This window comes from Pecten maximus, chromosome 12 (assembly GCF_902652985.1).
Source record: "Pecten maximus chromosome 12, xPecMax1.1, whole genome shotgun sequence".
Lineage (NCBI taxonomy): Eukaryota > Metazoa > Mollusca > Bivalvia > Pectinida > Pectinidae > Pecten > Pecten maximus.
This window is the reverse complement of record NC_047026.1, coordinates 12,235,087-12,250,810: the sequence shown is the minus strand read 5'-3', so window position 1 is coordinate 12,250,810 and position 15,724 is coordinate 12,235,087. Positions and strand designations below refer to the sequence as shown.

Here is a 15,724-nt window from a genome sequence, read left to right as displayed (position 1 = left end):
GTCAACTGACCGAAAGTTAGGGTATGTTTAAATCAGACAGGTGAATGTTTGACCTTATTATTGTTTCCTTAAATATTAAAGATGTATTATCCAGAATATTCCAGTCTAACCAGCTATACAAATAAGATACTAACATGCCGGGACGTAATTATGTGATAGACTGGCGTCCTTTCCAGAAAAATGCCTAAACCTTCTGTCAATTTTTTGCCATGGAAACGGGGTTTGGACAAGAAAAACCTCTGAGTATATAATGAAGTTTTTAAGTTATCATCTTGTATGTTTATTTTCCTAATTGTGTTTAATAAAAGAATGTATGAACAAGGACAAATTAAGATTTTTTTAAAATGTGATTTACAATATTTAAGGTCTTTCGTTCCTTTGATGAACTACAGAACTTATGTGGTAGCTAGGCAGGATGTGGGTTTCAGTTAACCGGTTTAATTATGTTTAGATGATTTGCTCAATTATAATTATAATCTGATTTGTTGATTTTTGTATGATATGTTTGTTGAATCTCATATTATTTTGTATTTGTTATTTACAATTTGTAATTAGGAGACCACACCTGAATTTTGTCCTAATATACATACTTGACTATAAGGTCACCAGTTTCCTCTGGTCCAAACAGTAATGTTTGGGTGTTACTACATACAGATATTTTTTCTGTGGAAACGTCAAATGTCAGGTGTCCGAGATAAAGAAATCTTAGACTATGCAGCCGTTAGAGTGAAAGTGACTGATCGCAACAGTCGACATTAGTTTAAATGTATGATTTTTTTTAGCAAAGTAAAGTGAAAGATATGTAGTATCTTAAATGATCATTAGTTTTCATTAAATATGAGATTTTATGAAATGACCTTGAACAGTTTCTATTTTGAGCGGAAATTCAAACTTCAAGAAGTTTCTTGTAGTCTCGTATAAAATGAAAACAAATCTAAGATACTTTTTTTCCACATAACTCAGAAAAATTACATCACGGGTTTTAAATTTAAAATGTGGAGGGCAGCCATTTTGTTGCCCCATTCACATTTCATGACAAATATATATTATGACATGACATATTATGACATGACAATAGATTTCTGACTGAGTCAGGGTTTATTACACAACTAGTGATATATGCAAAAATATTACACGGGTGAATTCACTGGATAACAGAAGGATTATGTGATAAATACAGAGGGTATCTAACAGTGTCTTCAGTAATACCAAATATATTTCATGAGTGGGCTAATATTTTGATATTTTTCACGAGTCTGCAGCACGAGTGAAAAATATATCAAAATTTTAGCCACACGAGTGAAATATATTTGTTATTACTGAAGATATTTATATATTGTGAGATATTCTGTTTATTACATTTTGGTAGCAATTTCTACCGGGGCAGCTTTTAAATCCTCCCATTGTTGTTTGTAAGCAGTGTTTTGATTGGTCAAATCAGAAAACAGTGATATTTTAAAATCAGAAAAAGTGATATTGTGAAAAATACCACTTTTATAGAATAAATGATTTCCGATATTTCACTGGTATAAATGTAATAAATGTATATGTTGCATAAACTGGTACAGGGTATGTATTTTACCTGTCATCCTATCCAGTCAGTGGCTGTACAGGGTATGTATTTTACCTGTCATCCTATCCAGTCAGTGGCTGATCTCCCTCTTCATAGTTTTGTTTTACTATCAGCTTTGTTTTGTTATCATTAACTGGCATGTATTTAGAAATTCCAATTTTCTTTAGATCAGGACAAAGGCCACAAAGGGGCCACATACGTATATAGGTGGCTCAATAATCTTTTGTTTTTGCTGGATTAGAAATTGTAAATCACTTTTACATGAGAAAATATTTTTACAATGCCTAACCTTTGACAATCTAATTAAAATCAGATGTTCACTATCCTCTCTAGGGTAAACTCTGTATGTGTTATGGAGTTTACGGAGAGGATAGTGAACATCTGATTTAGATTAGATTGAACCTTTGATAAAGAAATAGCTTTGAATGCAAATCAATGAAATATCATAAGGAATACTAACTGAAGACATATAACAATTTATTATTTACAAGTGTGAGTTTTTGTTGAAATGAATGGAATGCCAAATAAACAGTGGTAAGATTTTGTATGTTATTTTTTCTTTATTTCCTGTTAGAAGCTCAGACTCGGACTCTGACTCCGAGAGGCTCCCGAAGGTTTGATGTTCAGAACAGCAGCAACCATATACTTGGGTAAAATGTAAACCCCATCCTGAATTACATCGTGAAGGATCGTAGGGCAAATGAGCTTATGCTGTGGCGCGGAGTCTGTCGTCAACTCTTGAGATATTTTTAAATAACCCAAAGGCCTGATGCTGTAGTGTTCTATATTAACTTGCGTTGAACGAAGATTTACATCACTTTATGAGTGGTCATAGGTGGTGTGCTTTAACCCTCACCTTTACTTTGACTACAAAATTAATTTCCAAAATTGTAGATCTGGCAAAAATAAAATAGCAATATAGATAGATGGCATTCAAATCAATAATATATGTCATTCAGGAAAACACAACTACATCTTGTATTAATCATTATTATAACACAGACTTATTTTCAAAGAAATCAGTCTCCAGAAAAAAAGAAAAAAACCCATCATAGACAGAAATAAACAAAGGACAATAACTTGCAAAATGGTTCAATTAAAATGCCGTTCAGGTAACACAACTACCGTATATCATGATTATAATGCATACCAAGTTTCAAAATAGAAAAAGTTTACCTCGGATGGACGACACGCTATCACAGTTCTGTGAATAACTTAGACACATTTTCAAGGTTACATGTGTTTGTACTGTCAAATTTATAAACGACTCCTGAATAACAAAGAGGTCAAAGGTCATACCTGACACATATATTATATCTCAAGTTTAGTACTACCAAATCCTCACCAGTAAAACCGAGAAAGATCCTATTTTAAAGAGATGTACCTAGTTCACAGAAGTAAAATAAGTATCAGGCGAGACGTACAGGCCCAATGCTCCCCTTGTTACTATCAATTATAAATGCTCAAGTTAATACTTGGTATTTGACTGGCCAAATCTCTAGGATATTATAATTATAAATAAAATTGAGTATTATGATTTTGGTCTCTAGGTAGACTGGCCACCAGACCCTAAGTTCTTTTTGTTAAGAATTGCCAAGAGAAATTCTAGTACTAGATTATCTGCCCCTAGTTTCAAACTTCAAACTAGAATTAGTCATATCCTAGGGACCAAAATCAAAAGCTCAATTTTATTTATGATTTTAATATTCTAGAGACAGGGGGCCAGTCAAGTCTCTAGGATATGGCCAATGTTTCTAACTAGGGGGAGATAATTTAGTATTAGAATTTAGCAAAGAAATTCTTAACAAAAACTTAGGGGCTGCTGGCCATTCTAACTTGGTAAATATATCTTTAGAATAGCATTCAAGAACACAATTAAATACAAATTGTACAATTACAGTTTATTTACATTAAATATCACAACAAAAAACAAAAAATACATTTTTGTAAAATTATGTTTAATTTGTATTATTCTCATTAACATAATAATTTTATATAAATCTAACATAATTAATAATAATCTGCATCAAGCTTTTATAAAATATGTAAATGTAATTAAATGAATCATAATTGATATGGAAATTCTTTCACTAAATACACACACATTTGTAAAGTGAAATTACATACATTACCCTGCAAGTAATAATATCTTGATTAATGCAATATGGTTTATGGCCATACCATTTTTTTCTGATTATAGCACCAGTTTCAGGTAATTAAATGAAAATGAATCCTTCACACTTGATTGTGATCACAGAAAGGATTAATTTTCAGTAAAATCACTTGTTTTCAGCCACACTGAATTTGATAGACATGATGTCCGACAACCCTGCCTGTATTTCATCCCCTTCATTCACTGGGCCAACACCAGATGGCGTACCGGTCAACAATACATCTCCCTCCTCGAGCGTGAAATATTTGCTGAGAAAACTGATCAAGAATGGAATAGGGAAAATCATGTCCGTTGTGTTTCCATTTTGTTTCATCTCTCCATTGACCTTGAGCCAGAGGTTAAGGTTGCCAGGATTCGGTATTTTGTCCTTTTCAATGAAATTGCTGACAGGACAAGATGTATCCCAGGATTTTGCAAGTGCCCAAGGATGACCGTTCTTTTTGGCGAAAGACTGGAGATCACGAGCTGTCATGTCCAGGGCAAGAACGTACCCTCCAACATGTTCCATTGCGTCTTCCTCAGAAATGTTGTTCCCGCCTTTCCCAATGACGACTCCAAGCTCCACTTCATGATGAAGTTCACTGCAGTCAGGTGGAAACTGTTTCACAGGTAAAAGAAAGGACTTAATTTCATTAGAGTTATAAAAGAAATTTTCTATAGAGAACTCCTATAAAGATGAATGATCAGAATCTTCAATCATTAAATTTTTTTTTGTATTCATATTAGAGCACACTAGGGTATTATCGACCATTTAAGGGTAAATTCACTGCATCCGAGAGTTGCACTGTCACATACTGCTCAAACATCGATGATCCGATAGCCTCATTCAAGAGCCATATTTATTGACCAACTTGATGCACAGACTTTTTATGACCTTGAGATAACCTTCAATGTTATTCAACAATATATGCTGGGTATTATCGACCACTTCCGGGTATTATCGACCGTAAGAAAACTTTTTAAAGAATTGATAGTATACTTTTTTTTATTATTGACAATATTTTCATCCAAACTAGCTCTAACACACTCCTCGTTCATATACAAATCTTCTTTTAAAATCATAATTGTAACTACAGAAATGTATAAGGTATAGGGTGCCGAAAACAAACTATGGAAACAAAATACAAAATGTAAGTTGTTTCAAGCTATATGGGCCTTACAAACAGAAGTCGCACCGGAACCTGTATGCCTGAATAGCTGTATCCCGATTCAGGTTTATGAGAGTTGCATCGTTGCTGCATGGAATCTACTACCATAAACTACAGAACTGATATTTATCATCAATCTGATACGTAACCAGTTGCTAATTATTTTCAATTGTTTTGTTGTTATGCTAATTATGTTAAAGTGGGATTAAAGCTTGTATCGGATTCATTAGGGACTGTTCTGGTAAATAAATATAAACACAAGTGTATATAAAAAAGATATAATCTAATAAATAAATCCTTTATTGTAAGTTTAAATCCATCAAATTACCAATTTGATTTTGAATATACGGGTTATTTTGGTTATATTCCACTGCATATTTTAATTCTGATTGATCAATTACAACAGAGAAAATGAAATACGTGCCAGTGAGTGTATTCGAACACGTATTAAATTGCAAAACAAATTCGCAGAACTATCACTTTATTTAATCTTTTTTAACCATTATACTACCGTACAGATAGTTTACTAATGAGTCAAATATATATATATAACCTTTATAATGTCAAATCATACATGCGGAACTCCCCTTTATTTTTCGATTTAGTCAGCGGTCGATAATACCTTGCGATTATTATTTCGTCAGGGTATTATCGACCCTCCCATTTTTTCTTGTATCTGACATGACTATCCCATTTTTCATAAAAACCTTCAAAATAATCATTCATATACAGTTCATACAATAAAAACTGTCAGACTATCTGCTTGTGAATAGTAAAAAAACCACCCATTTTTCCTTTCCAGTTAAATTATCCCGTAACATTACGTTGTTTTGAAAGACCCGCGCTAGCCAGTTTCAACAATGTCATCCATTAGGAGTTTAAAGGCTCTCAGAAATCTAAGGAAAACCTATAGTTATTCCGAAGGGAGTATTCTGAGTGATAGAAGCGATTGAATGACAAGACAATCTTCTTACGACTTTTATCAAGCTTTAATAAGACAAATGGTCGATAATACCCCAGTGTGCTCTAGCAAAATTATAACAATAAATGAATAAGATCATTCTTGATGTTCAGCATGTAACTCTTTGTAGACAATATATTTCACATTTGGTTAAGGCAGTATGTCACCTTTACCTATATTTTCTCTGTATCATGAAATATTAATTTCGTTTGTAGAAGTTACATTTCCACATTTGCTCCATACAATTTTAAATACCAAACTTTACCAATATAATATTATTTGCTATAAGCAATTTTTGACCTCCCGTAGGAAGTGTCCATCAAGTTCATACTAAGCTTTACTTAACCTTGTCCGAGTTTCTTCTGGTCCTGACACCAGACTTGGGCATTCTGACAGATTATTCTACAATAGACATCTATCTCTCAGAATGTATAAGTCTGGTGTTACGGTCAGAGGAAACTTGGGCTATAACACTTACCCTAATTCGTTGGCCCTCTATAATGTAGGAAGTGGTTGGTTTGATGAATACCAAGGGTTTCTGTGGGATTGGGTTGTTCAGTTCTGCAGCATGGGATCTGGAACAGATCAGAAGTGCTGGTTAAACTAACATAAATATGTAATCTGCCTTATGCACGTGTGTCATCAAGTACGTTTGTATTTTAACTGTACCTACACTTTAGCAAATCAGACAGGAATAGTATGCTCGGTTATAATAGGCCTAGTTAGAGAATTTAATTAGGTCGTCAACTGTTGTTCATCAACCGCTAATTTCACTAACAGCTAATTTTATCTATATGACTAGACATGTCCCTAAATGTAGGTCATCGGTTAGCCAGACGTAGTGTCGGGCCAGAAGAAACTCGGGCTACGTTAGTTTCATCGGTGAACGCCCACAATATCCCCAATGAGACTCGTGTCCCTTATTTACTGCCATATTCTTCAAGGTATAATGATATCAAACAATAACATTTGACACTTTTTAGAAACTTAAATTTGAGAAGACATATTAAGCCATGTCCGAGGGTCATCAAGATAACGAATCGGCCTCGGATGAACCCCCTGTGGATGAACAGCGTCCAACCTTCACTTGGAAGAAATCCGTGTTTACGATAAAACCAAAGCGTGCCACTTAACAACAGATATACAACTCACAACACTGTAGCATAAATTTGCATTTTGTTAGAGAAAATTACTTGTAATTTCTCCCGATCGCCAATATCTTCTTCCCAATTTCTCGGAATCTTGCTAGGTTAGAACTGGACGCAGCCATGTTGATTCGGTCGGTGTGGTTTTGAGAGTTACCCCCCTTTTGCCACAAAGTTGGCAAGTCATTCGCTCTTTAAAAGTTCGCGTTAGGCTAGGGTATCATACTATATGTGACTGTTAATAAACTTAAAACCAAGCACCGTTACAGAGACTTTGCAATAAGATGAATAGAGAACAAATGATATTTTGTAGCCAATCCAATTAAAATAATATTTTATCAGCTCTTTGTACAGAGTTTCCTCTGGCCCTGACACCATGTCTGGTGTAGTTCTAGAAATCTAGGCTAGTTTTTCCTATGCAACATACAGTATATCTACATGTATGTAAATCGTTCTACACTTCTGGTTCAAAAGTCTTTCCGCACAATATTATTCTGCTAGAATTCTATATAATCTTACCATTTAATTTTTTATCAAAGAAATTTCCTGGGTTTGTTGATAGGCCGATTTTAACTTATAGATAAGACATCTAGATTTCTACATTTATTTCCTTTGCCGTTTACATGAAAATTCAAAAGGTTAATTTATTAGACAACATGAATTTTCGCAACATTTTTTTATGATACATATATTTTGGTAAGCATAGGAATATTGACGGTGCCGCGCTTTCTTGGTTTTTTTTTTTAAAATTATTTGTTTTGTGTGTGTGTTTTTTTGTTTTTGTTTTTTGTTTTTTTTTTTTTTAAATTTTGTTGCTAATTTGTATTTATTCTAATATTCAGGGTAAATTGTGCATCCATATTGTGCATGAGGAAATTCTATATACTGTGTTTCTTTATCAACACACCAAACTTCGAAAAAATAAGTATGAATGAAGTCAGGGCGAGTGATTGAAAAATGTTAAAACTTAACTCATATCGTCAACACTTTAAGTAAAAAAATCGTTCCCCAAAATTTAGCTCTACTCTAATTTCTTTGTATTTTCAACTTTTTTCCAATCACTCGTGAAGCCACGCCTGTACCCGTAAATAGCTTAAACTTAAGTTCCACTTAGTTCCATGGTTTTGCCTCTATATCTGTATCTGTGCTATAGTCACATATCTTAAAAATTTGTGATGTACACAGTGATTAATTTTAAATGATTGTAACTGCATTTGCAGTTTTTAAAGTTTTCAAAAATACTGAAATTAATGTCCATTCGTGAGTTGTTTAGGCAGGCGGGCGTTTTGTTGATTCATTGTCAGCAGAGAACGCTGTCGTTCTCAAGTAGATTCAGAAGCACATTTTCAATACGAAACATCTTTATTAAATCCATGTAATCCTGCGCAATTTTGTATTAATATGTCACAAATCTTAACTTTGTTAACTGTCTGTTCGGACACAGAGCGTCTATGCTGACCATCATTACATGTCGCGATCAATAATAATAGATAAATCAGTCTGTTCACTATCGGAATGGTGTGTAGATGTTGTATATTGTCGTATGGAGAGGATTTGATAGGCTGTATCTGTAGCCAAATTACATTTGTATGCAAAGTCATTATCTGAAATGATCAGAAAATGAAAATCACCACCAATGGGAGTTATCACTGCATGAACGCAACACTTCTAGATATTAGTCATGAAACAGTACTATATCGGAAAGTTCTCTGAGGTGCGGACATAAAAGCAGCTTTGAAAATGATGTCAACATCAGAATAGAATGAGGTGTCATGTGCTAGTTGATGTTTGGTGCAGGGAGTCCCATCTTTTGCCGATCTGTTATCCGCGCCGTCAAGAGTCGGAGCATCTCCGAAATCCAAGCTTAACGTTCTCAATACAAGTAAGACTATCTCATGGTGTCGGATCCGGAGTAACCGTAATCCCTGAGATAGCGGGAACACAGACAGAGATGGCATCCTGCCTTTTATGGAAGTAGACAGGAAGGACATTCTCTCGTCATTTACAGATATGTCTCCAATTTCACTTGTTCACGAGTTCTCCGTCACTCCCAGGGTATGAGGGGGCCGCGGTGGCAGAGTGTTAAGTGCTCCTGACACATTATCACTTGACCTCCACCTCTGGGTCAAGAGTTGAAAAATCCACATGGGGCAGTCGCCATGTACTGACTGTAGGTAAGTGGTTTTTCTCCGGATACTCCGACTTTCCTCCATCTCGAAAACCTGGCACGTCCTTACATGACCCAGGCTGTTAAAAGAACGTTAAACAAAATAAACCAAACCCAGGATGTGACAGACAGCACATTCTTCCAAGAAGAAAATGACGTCACAGTAATTGAACAGGAAGGTTGAAGATTTCTCTGTCACATCCTCAAGGTAGGGAAAGATTCTACTAGCCACCAGCAAGTTCTGAATACACAGGAAACTAGGTACAATTAGCATTCAAGTTAACAACAAACAGCAGGGAGAGCCGTGTAGGCCCTCAGTAGTTCTGTCCTCAACAAAAATGACAAGTAATTGTACCACTGGACTGATAGTATTGAAAGAGTGTATTTCTTGTTTTGGGAATTGGCATTATATTGGAAGGCTCCTCGGTGTATTTCTTGTTTTGAGAATTGGCATTATATTGGAAGGCTCCTCGGTGTATTTCTTGTTTTGGGAATTGGCATTATATTGGAAGGCTCCTCAGTGTATTTCTTGTTTTGGGAATTGGCAGTATTATATTGGAAGGCTCCTTAATATATTTCTGGTTTTGAGGATTAACATTAGAAGTATTTCTGGTGTGAAGGGGTGAACGTATTAGGAGATTCTGGATTTATTCAATATTCTTTATACCTAAAAGGCAGTAGTCACGGATCCAGAGTGTTTGAGGAGGTCGGTACCATATAGTATATATCAATCTTGTAACCACAGGGGCTTGACACAATTTTATAAATGATAGTCCATCTATGTCACTATAATACACATATATATGGACTATCATTTATAAAATTGTGCCAAGGCCCTGTGCTTGTAACCTTACACTCGGGAGTAGTATACAATATATTACTGTTTTATTTTGGACACAAGTTTGCAGTTTGGCAGTCTTTAGGTCAATCAAGTTAAAAGTTGAATCTCCCTACAAAACATCCTGGACCTCCTGCTCTCCATATATATTCACCTGGAATAATTCTCAGCATCCACCACACTACAACTAGTGGAGACAAATCTGGTCAATGTAAATACTCTCAAGAGAAAACAAAAGACAATTGTTTGTTTGCACTGATTTGCTGGAATCTTTATTTCCCCTAATTAATATACAATGCAACACTGTCTACAGAGTTCACTGTTACCAACAACATCTCTGATAAGTAAATGTCTCACGTCCTCATTCTCATGTACAATCTTCAACAACTCAATCTATCACTCCTAGCACTTCCATAAAGATAGTCTTTAAAACCAAGTAGGTCACATATTTTTTGTATGTACATGAATACTGGTTTCTCTAACAGAAACATTTCATTGATAAACATTTTTATCTACTTTCATGTTCATTAAGTTTGAAATGTTCCAAGAATGTTTCGTAAATGCCTGTCATGACAATTTTTGATCGTCTTCAAACTGTCATAGAACATAAGCTTCACATTCCCCCCTCCCCCTATATACATAATCCCTCCCTTTACCTGAACCTATATACACAATCCCTCCCCTTCCCTGAAAAGCCCATTTCTATCTTAGGAACAACATGGATTTTTGACTTTTTGTAGGAATTTTCAATTTACTGTGTGGTTTCTGATTTTGAACCTCTCAGTACTTGGTTGTAATTGAGTTGTTAAATATTAAACATGAAAAACAGGATGTAATTAGTTTGTGATGTTGATATGACAATAAATGCTTTTTGGTGATTTTATGTTTTATGAATGAGTTTGGGACAGAACAATTTGGCAATACTGTTGATGACATCATACAAATGTCTACCGAAGTGTCACAGAGAAGTCTTAGGACAATATCACTTACAGAGTGAATCTACCGACAAATACAATCTTTTTCTCCCCATTTTTTTTTATATATATAGTATATAAATTTATATAGATATTTACCTCTTTTTTTTCATTTTTTTTTTATTCTTATTTGAACTGACTTGAAACTACATTGTGCATATATATATCGATTAAGTATCTGTTCGATATCCACTCTAGCTATTTCCAGAACAATATACCCTATGAACTTACTAGTACAGTATATACACAATGCCACAAATTTGATCCACTGCCCACTGAAATTTTTCTTTTTGGCCAACCTTTGACCAAGTTAAAAGAGCATGACCTATGTGTGGTTGACCCCCCCGACCTATGTTGTTTGGTTGACCCCCCCCCATATTGTTCAGTTGACCCATGACCTTTGTTTGTTTGACCTCCGACCTATGTTGCTTGGTGGACCCTCCCCCACCCCCTCTATATTGTTTGGTTGACCCCTGACCTATGTTTGCTTGACCTCCGACCTATGTGCGGTTGACCTCTGTTGATTGTTTGACCTTTGACATTGTCTGTAACACTTTGGTAGAGAGGTGTGTACATGTATATACATAGTACAGACACATACTGTGATAAAGTTTAACAAGGCAGATTTCCATCTGCATATATACTAACAACAAATGGAAATTTATATAAAAAAGCATAACAAGATACCTACTGTTGTACATGTAACTCACAAAAACAAAGTTAAAAAAAAATCTGAAGTTATAGACTTGAACACATTGACTTGAGAGAGTTTAAAAGGTGAGAGATATTTTCTATAAATGCAATATCATTTTAGTTATGAGCTTAAATGCAGCTGAATGAACACTTTATTTGTTATTGCAGTTTAAACATGAACACAATCTGGAGATAAAACACAAAATAATTGTTACAAAAATAGCCTTTATCAAAACTAATCAATTACATGCTTGAGAAGTCAAACCTCATTAGCTGTTAATATTTTGTTTTTTTTTATGAAAAGTTGTCTTTGAGATTCCACCAACCTCTATACTGTAAATACTAAGAGAATCCTTCAACACTTTGGCAGTGAGCTGCAGGGGGAACCGAAGTAATGGGTAACCTTCTTAAATTGACTAATATCAAAAGTTTTTGGTATCTTTAGAATTTTACCAAGTGGTAAGAGAAGAAATCCCTCATTTTGACCACCAAAGTAGGGAATACTTATTTTTCATTTTAACTTCATGGCCTCCCGCATCAATGCAATAATGACGTTCAGTGACATCATACAATTGTAATGGATTACTTGGTAATCCCCCGTCTCTATCTACTGTGGTCTAAGATGGGGAAATCTCACTCAGGGAAACATAGTTATACAGTGTAACCCGTCCACAGTAAGAGAATGATATACACAGTCATATGATTTCTAATTCATGAAAAATGAGGTTTAACACGATTTTGATTGTTAAATTTTGGATTTCTTTCCCATGAGCAAATAAATAGAATTTTTGTTTTGTTGTTAATATTACAAAAATTAATACAATTTAACTTCACCAAAACCTTCTTGTCATAGCTGAGGCATTGTTTGAGACGATTTTTGCCGATTGAGTTATAGATATATGTAATGATTCAAAATAGGAAGACTTGTATATATTTAAGATATAAATGATTTTACAAATAATTGTACAAAAGAATAGAAAATTATAGATAACTTCCTATTGAAATCGCATAGCAAAACGCCACATAGAATCTCTTCACAAGAACTGTAGATAACACATCATTCGATTGTCAATCGATTATGAAAAATAAAAACGCTTTAAGAATAAAAGAAAGTACAAGTATTAACAATTTTTTTTATAGAATCAATCGTAATCATAACCAAAGATGATTTTTTTACCTCATCATTCCAAAATCACTACAAAATATTTTGTACATATGTATATTTTCATTTTCTATGCTAAATCTTTCAATTCTTTCTAAAAAATACATAAAATCTTAAATTCAATTCAACAAAAGCAGAACTAGTTGTTTACATAAAACTGCTCTTTTAAAAAATAAAAAATGACATGAACACAACTTGGCACCAAATACGACCAATAGACTGCTTCCATACAAAACATTACACTGGCAGCGACATGAGTTATGTCCCTTTGAAGAAAAAATCTTAGAACAAAATCTCCACTTCTCTGGGAAATATCAAACCAGTACCACTGGCAATAAAAATAATTTGTGTCTAAAATGATAATTAGTTTGGCAGTTAGAAACACAGTTAATTAAAAGTCAGTGCATTCTATTTGTTCTTATTCTAAAAAAAAAAAAAATTGGTCAACAATTATTTTTCAATTCAAAACTGACAAACGATCAGTGTTTCATATGCGACATGATTTATAACTAATGTTAATCAAAACCAATAAAAAATATAAGGCTTATCTAAACCTTTTCTAAAAGCATATAAAAATCTGAGAAACAAAACGCCTGTATTAACAATGATTAGTCTCCTACATAATAACACTCCTCGTCAATAACAAGGCTATTTATAACACTACTGGCTCAATTCATTGAAGTTTCCAGCAGCTTCAATTTTATTAAAATGTCCAGAAAGTTTCATATAAAACATTGAAGAGTCAAATCAGAGAGAAAAATACAACAAAATCAGACATTTTCTTCCAAGATATGAAATAATTATTAATCATGATCATTATCTCAAATACAATATGTATCTTAGCAGCATCGTAAATAATAACATTCATTAGACATTTCAAATATACATAAATACGATATTAACATAGCGCTTAGGACTTACTCTTTCAGATTGTGAATTAACCACATGGGGAAAAAGGACACTCATTGAACTGAAGTTAACATAGAATTAAATAGTGATACATCCCATTTTTATTTTTCATGAAAATACATGTTGCCATCCTTGTAAAAATGGCCCCTTTTTAAATATTCCCACGGAATGAACCCTTGATACTTCCTGATACAAAGAGACAAACCTCGATCAACACTATTAATGATCAAATTCTAACGTAGGGAAACAATTTGACATCACAGAACCAAAGTCAAATCTACAAGTAACAATAATATACTTTTTAAGATCAATATTAAAACCCAGAAACAGAAAAATTTTCAATTTAATAACCTTCTCAAACAATAGCCTTGAAATATCGTTATGATTAAACAATGGTCATAAAAGTGATTTTTTAGAGCTTTTAGATCTTTTTATTTTTTCATTTGGGAAACTAATCTTAATTTTAAGTAATTTCTTAAATTTTTATTTTGAAAACATAGATGTAATTAGAATAACCTTTGGATTGAAGGATCTGAAAATTGTGCGGTGATGTCATTTTTCCATTGATCAAGAATATTAACTGATGATACAAAATATTTATCTGTCAACATAAAGTGTAAACAAGGACAATATATAGACAACTGGTGGTGTGTAATGCTGGGTTGTTATAATATGTGCGTCACTTCTGTTCCAATGTGTCACCAACGCAACAATTCAACATACAAAACATCAATAATTGTGGATGATCGTTGATAGCAACAGACACGAGTCACATGTTGTGTCTTCAGTTTGAGAAAAAAAAAAAAAATATAGAAAAAGCAAGTCTTGGACATACTGGCTGGATTTCACGACACTATCAATAATATAATTGTTAAAGAGTTCATGGCATGTAACGACACAATAACGTGGTCAAGTCACTAGACAAGGTATGTCGAGCCCTGTCCTGGTTGTTCCGAGACCACCCACACAAAAATGATCACATCATGAGACAAAATATTATGTCCACCACATTACTCGATGTGTCTCGGTGAATCTACAGTCCGTGTCGCACACGACCAAAACTGGAGGAAAAATGTTTCAACAAATAATGTATCCTGTACGTTTGATCCGTCTCTGTTTCTGTGGCAGTTCCTCAAAGGTGCGATCACGCTGCAAATCAGTGTAATATTCACAATTTGTCCTTCCAAAATCCTTGTCTGGTTGTTCACTACGAAAATATTCACATCTTAGAACTCCCATAATGTTGGAAATAATCATTAAAGCACATTCATGAACAGTATTATACACATCTTGCCTCTTTAGAAATAAAGGAAACGTCTGCGGTGAAATCTTCCCGACTTCCCGACACTTGGCACACTGTTTGCATAGATAGGTATAATGTCTCGCCCATGTGACACCTACAGGTACACAAACACACACTCACGCCACTCGTTCCACTCTCGCACTTCGATACCCTGTAAGTGACATGTGCTCCCTACTCTGTCCGGTTTTGTGCGAATCATTTTGACACAGCTGATGCCCTGCTCTGCTGCCTTGACCTCCACGGGTAACACGCATACACAAGGAAAAAAATATAGCAATATAGCGAGTCCACAATCCACATGGAAGATTCCTCTAATTTCCGTGTTTTTTCTCACTTTTGATCAGGTATTGTTTGGTGTCTTTGATCAAGGTTGCTGGTTTGACTACTACACACAGTCCGTTTCCGAGTCATTACCACTACTACTTGTACTTGTGATTTCACTCTCGTCCACACTACTACTGCTCCGGGACATGGAAGAATACTGACTGTCCGACGTCCGACAGTCTGAACTCCGACTACTTTCAACAGGCTCCAAATCTAAGTATTCTTGGAACTGCAAGGAAAGCAAGAAATTACTAATAAAGTACACTGTTAGAGGCTATAGCTTAGATACAACTTTAATTCCATAATGAGAAAGATCATCATATTGCAGTATCATGAATGACAACTACTCAGAAT

At 34.4% G+C, this 15,724-nt stretch overlaps 2 protein-coding genes and 1 long non-coding RNA gene across 7 annotated transcripts in view; all 3 read right to left on the bottom strand.

Annotated features, from left to right (window-relative positions):
* Positions 1 to 499: 499 nt before the first annotated feature.
* On the bottom strand, positions 500 to 2,110 carry LOC117339945. Its single transcript, XR_004535341.1, has 2 exons — positions 1,628 to 2,110; positions 500 to 1,582 (listed from the first exon to the last, which is right to left on the bottom strand). It is a non-coding gene; the product is annotated as an uncharacterized LOC117339945 (long non-coding RNA).
* Positions 2,111 to 3,465: 1,355 nt separating this feature from the next.
* On the bottom strand, positions 3,466 to 15,245 carry LOC117338851 (acylpyruvase FAHD1, mitochondrial-like). Its single transcript, XM_033900213.1, has 4 exons — positions 15,145 to 15,245; positions 7,049 to 7,192; positions 6,334 to 6,430; positions 3,466 to 4,344 (listed from the first exon to the last, which is right to left on the bottom strand). The coding sequence occupies exons 1-4, from the start codon at positions 15,243 to 15,245 to the stop codon at positions 3,853 to 3,855; spliced, it is 834 nt and encodes a 277-aa protein (XP_033756104.1). The 3' UTR covers positions 3,466 to 3,852.
* LOC117339943 (fibroblast growth factor receptor 4-like) overlaps positions 10,248 to 15,724 on the bottom strand; it is a 49,574-nt gene continuing 44,097 nt past the window's right edge. For 4 of the 5 annotated variants that reach the window (XM_033901662.1, XM_033901663.1, XM_033901666.1 and 1 more), the window contains one exon: positions 15,390 to 15,599. In XM_033901662.1, coding sequence (XP_033757553.1) covers positions 15,432 to 15,599 — 168 coding nt within the window. In that variant the 3' untranslated portion in view covers positions 15,390 to 15,431. Of the gene's footprint in view, positions 15,600 to 15,724 lie in introns of all 5 variants that reach the window. The other variant, XM_033901665.1, reaches the window with a different exon arrangement.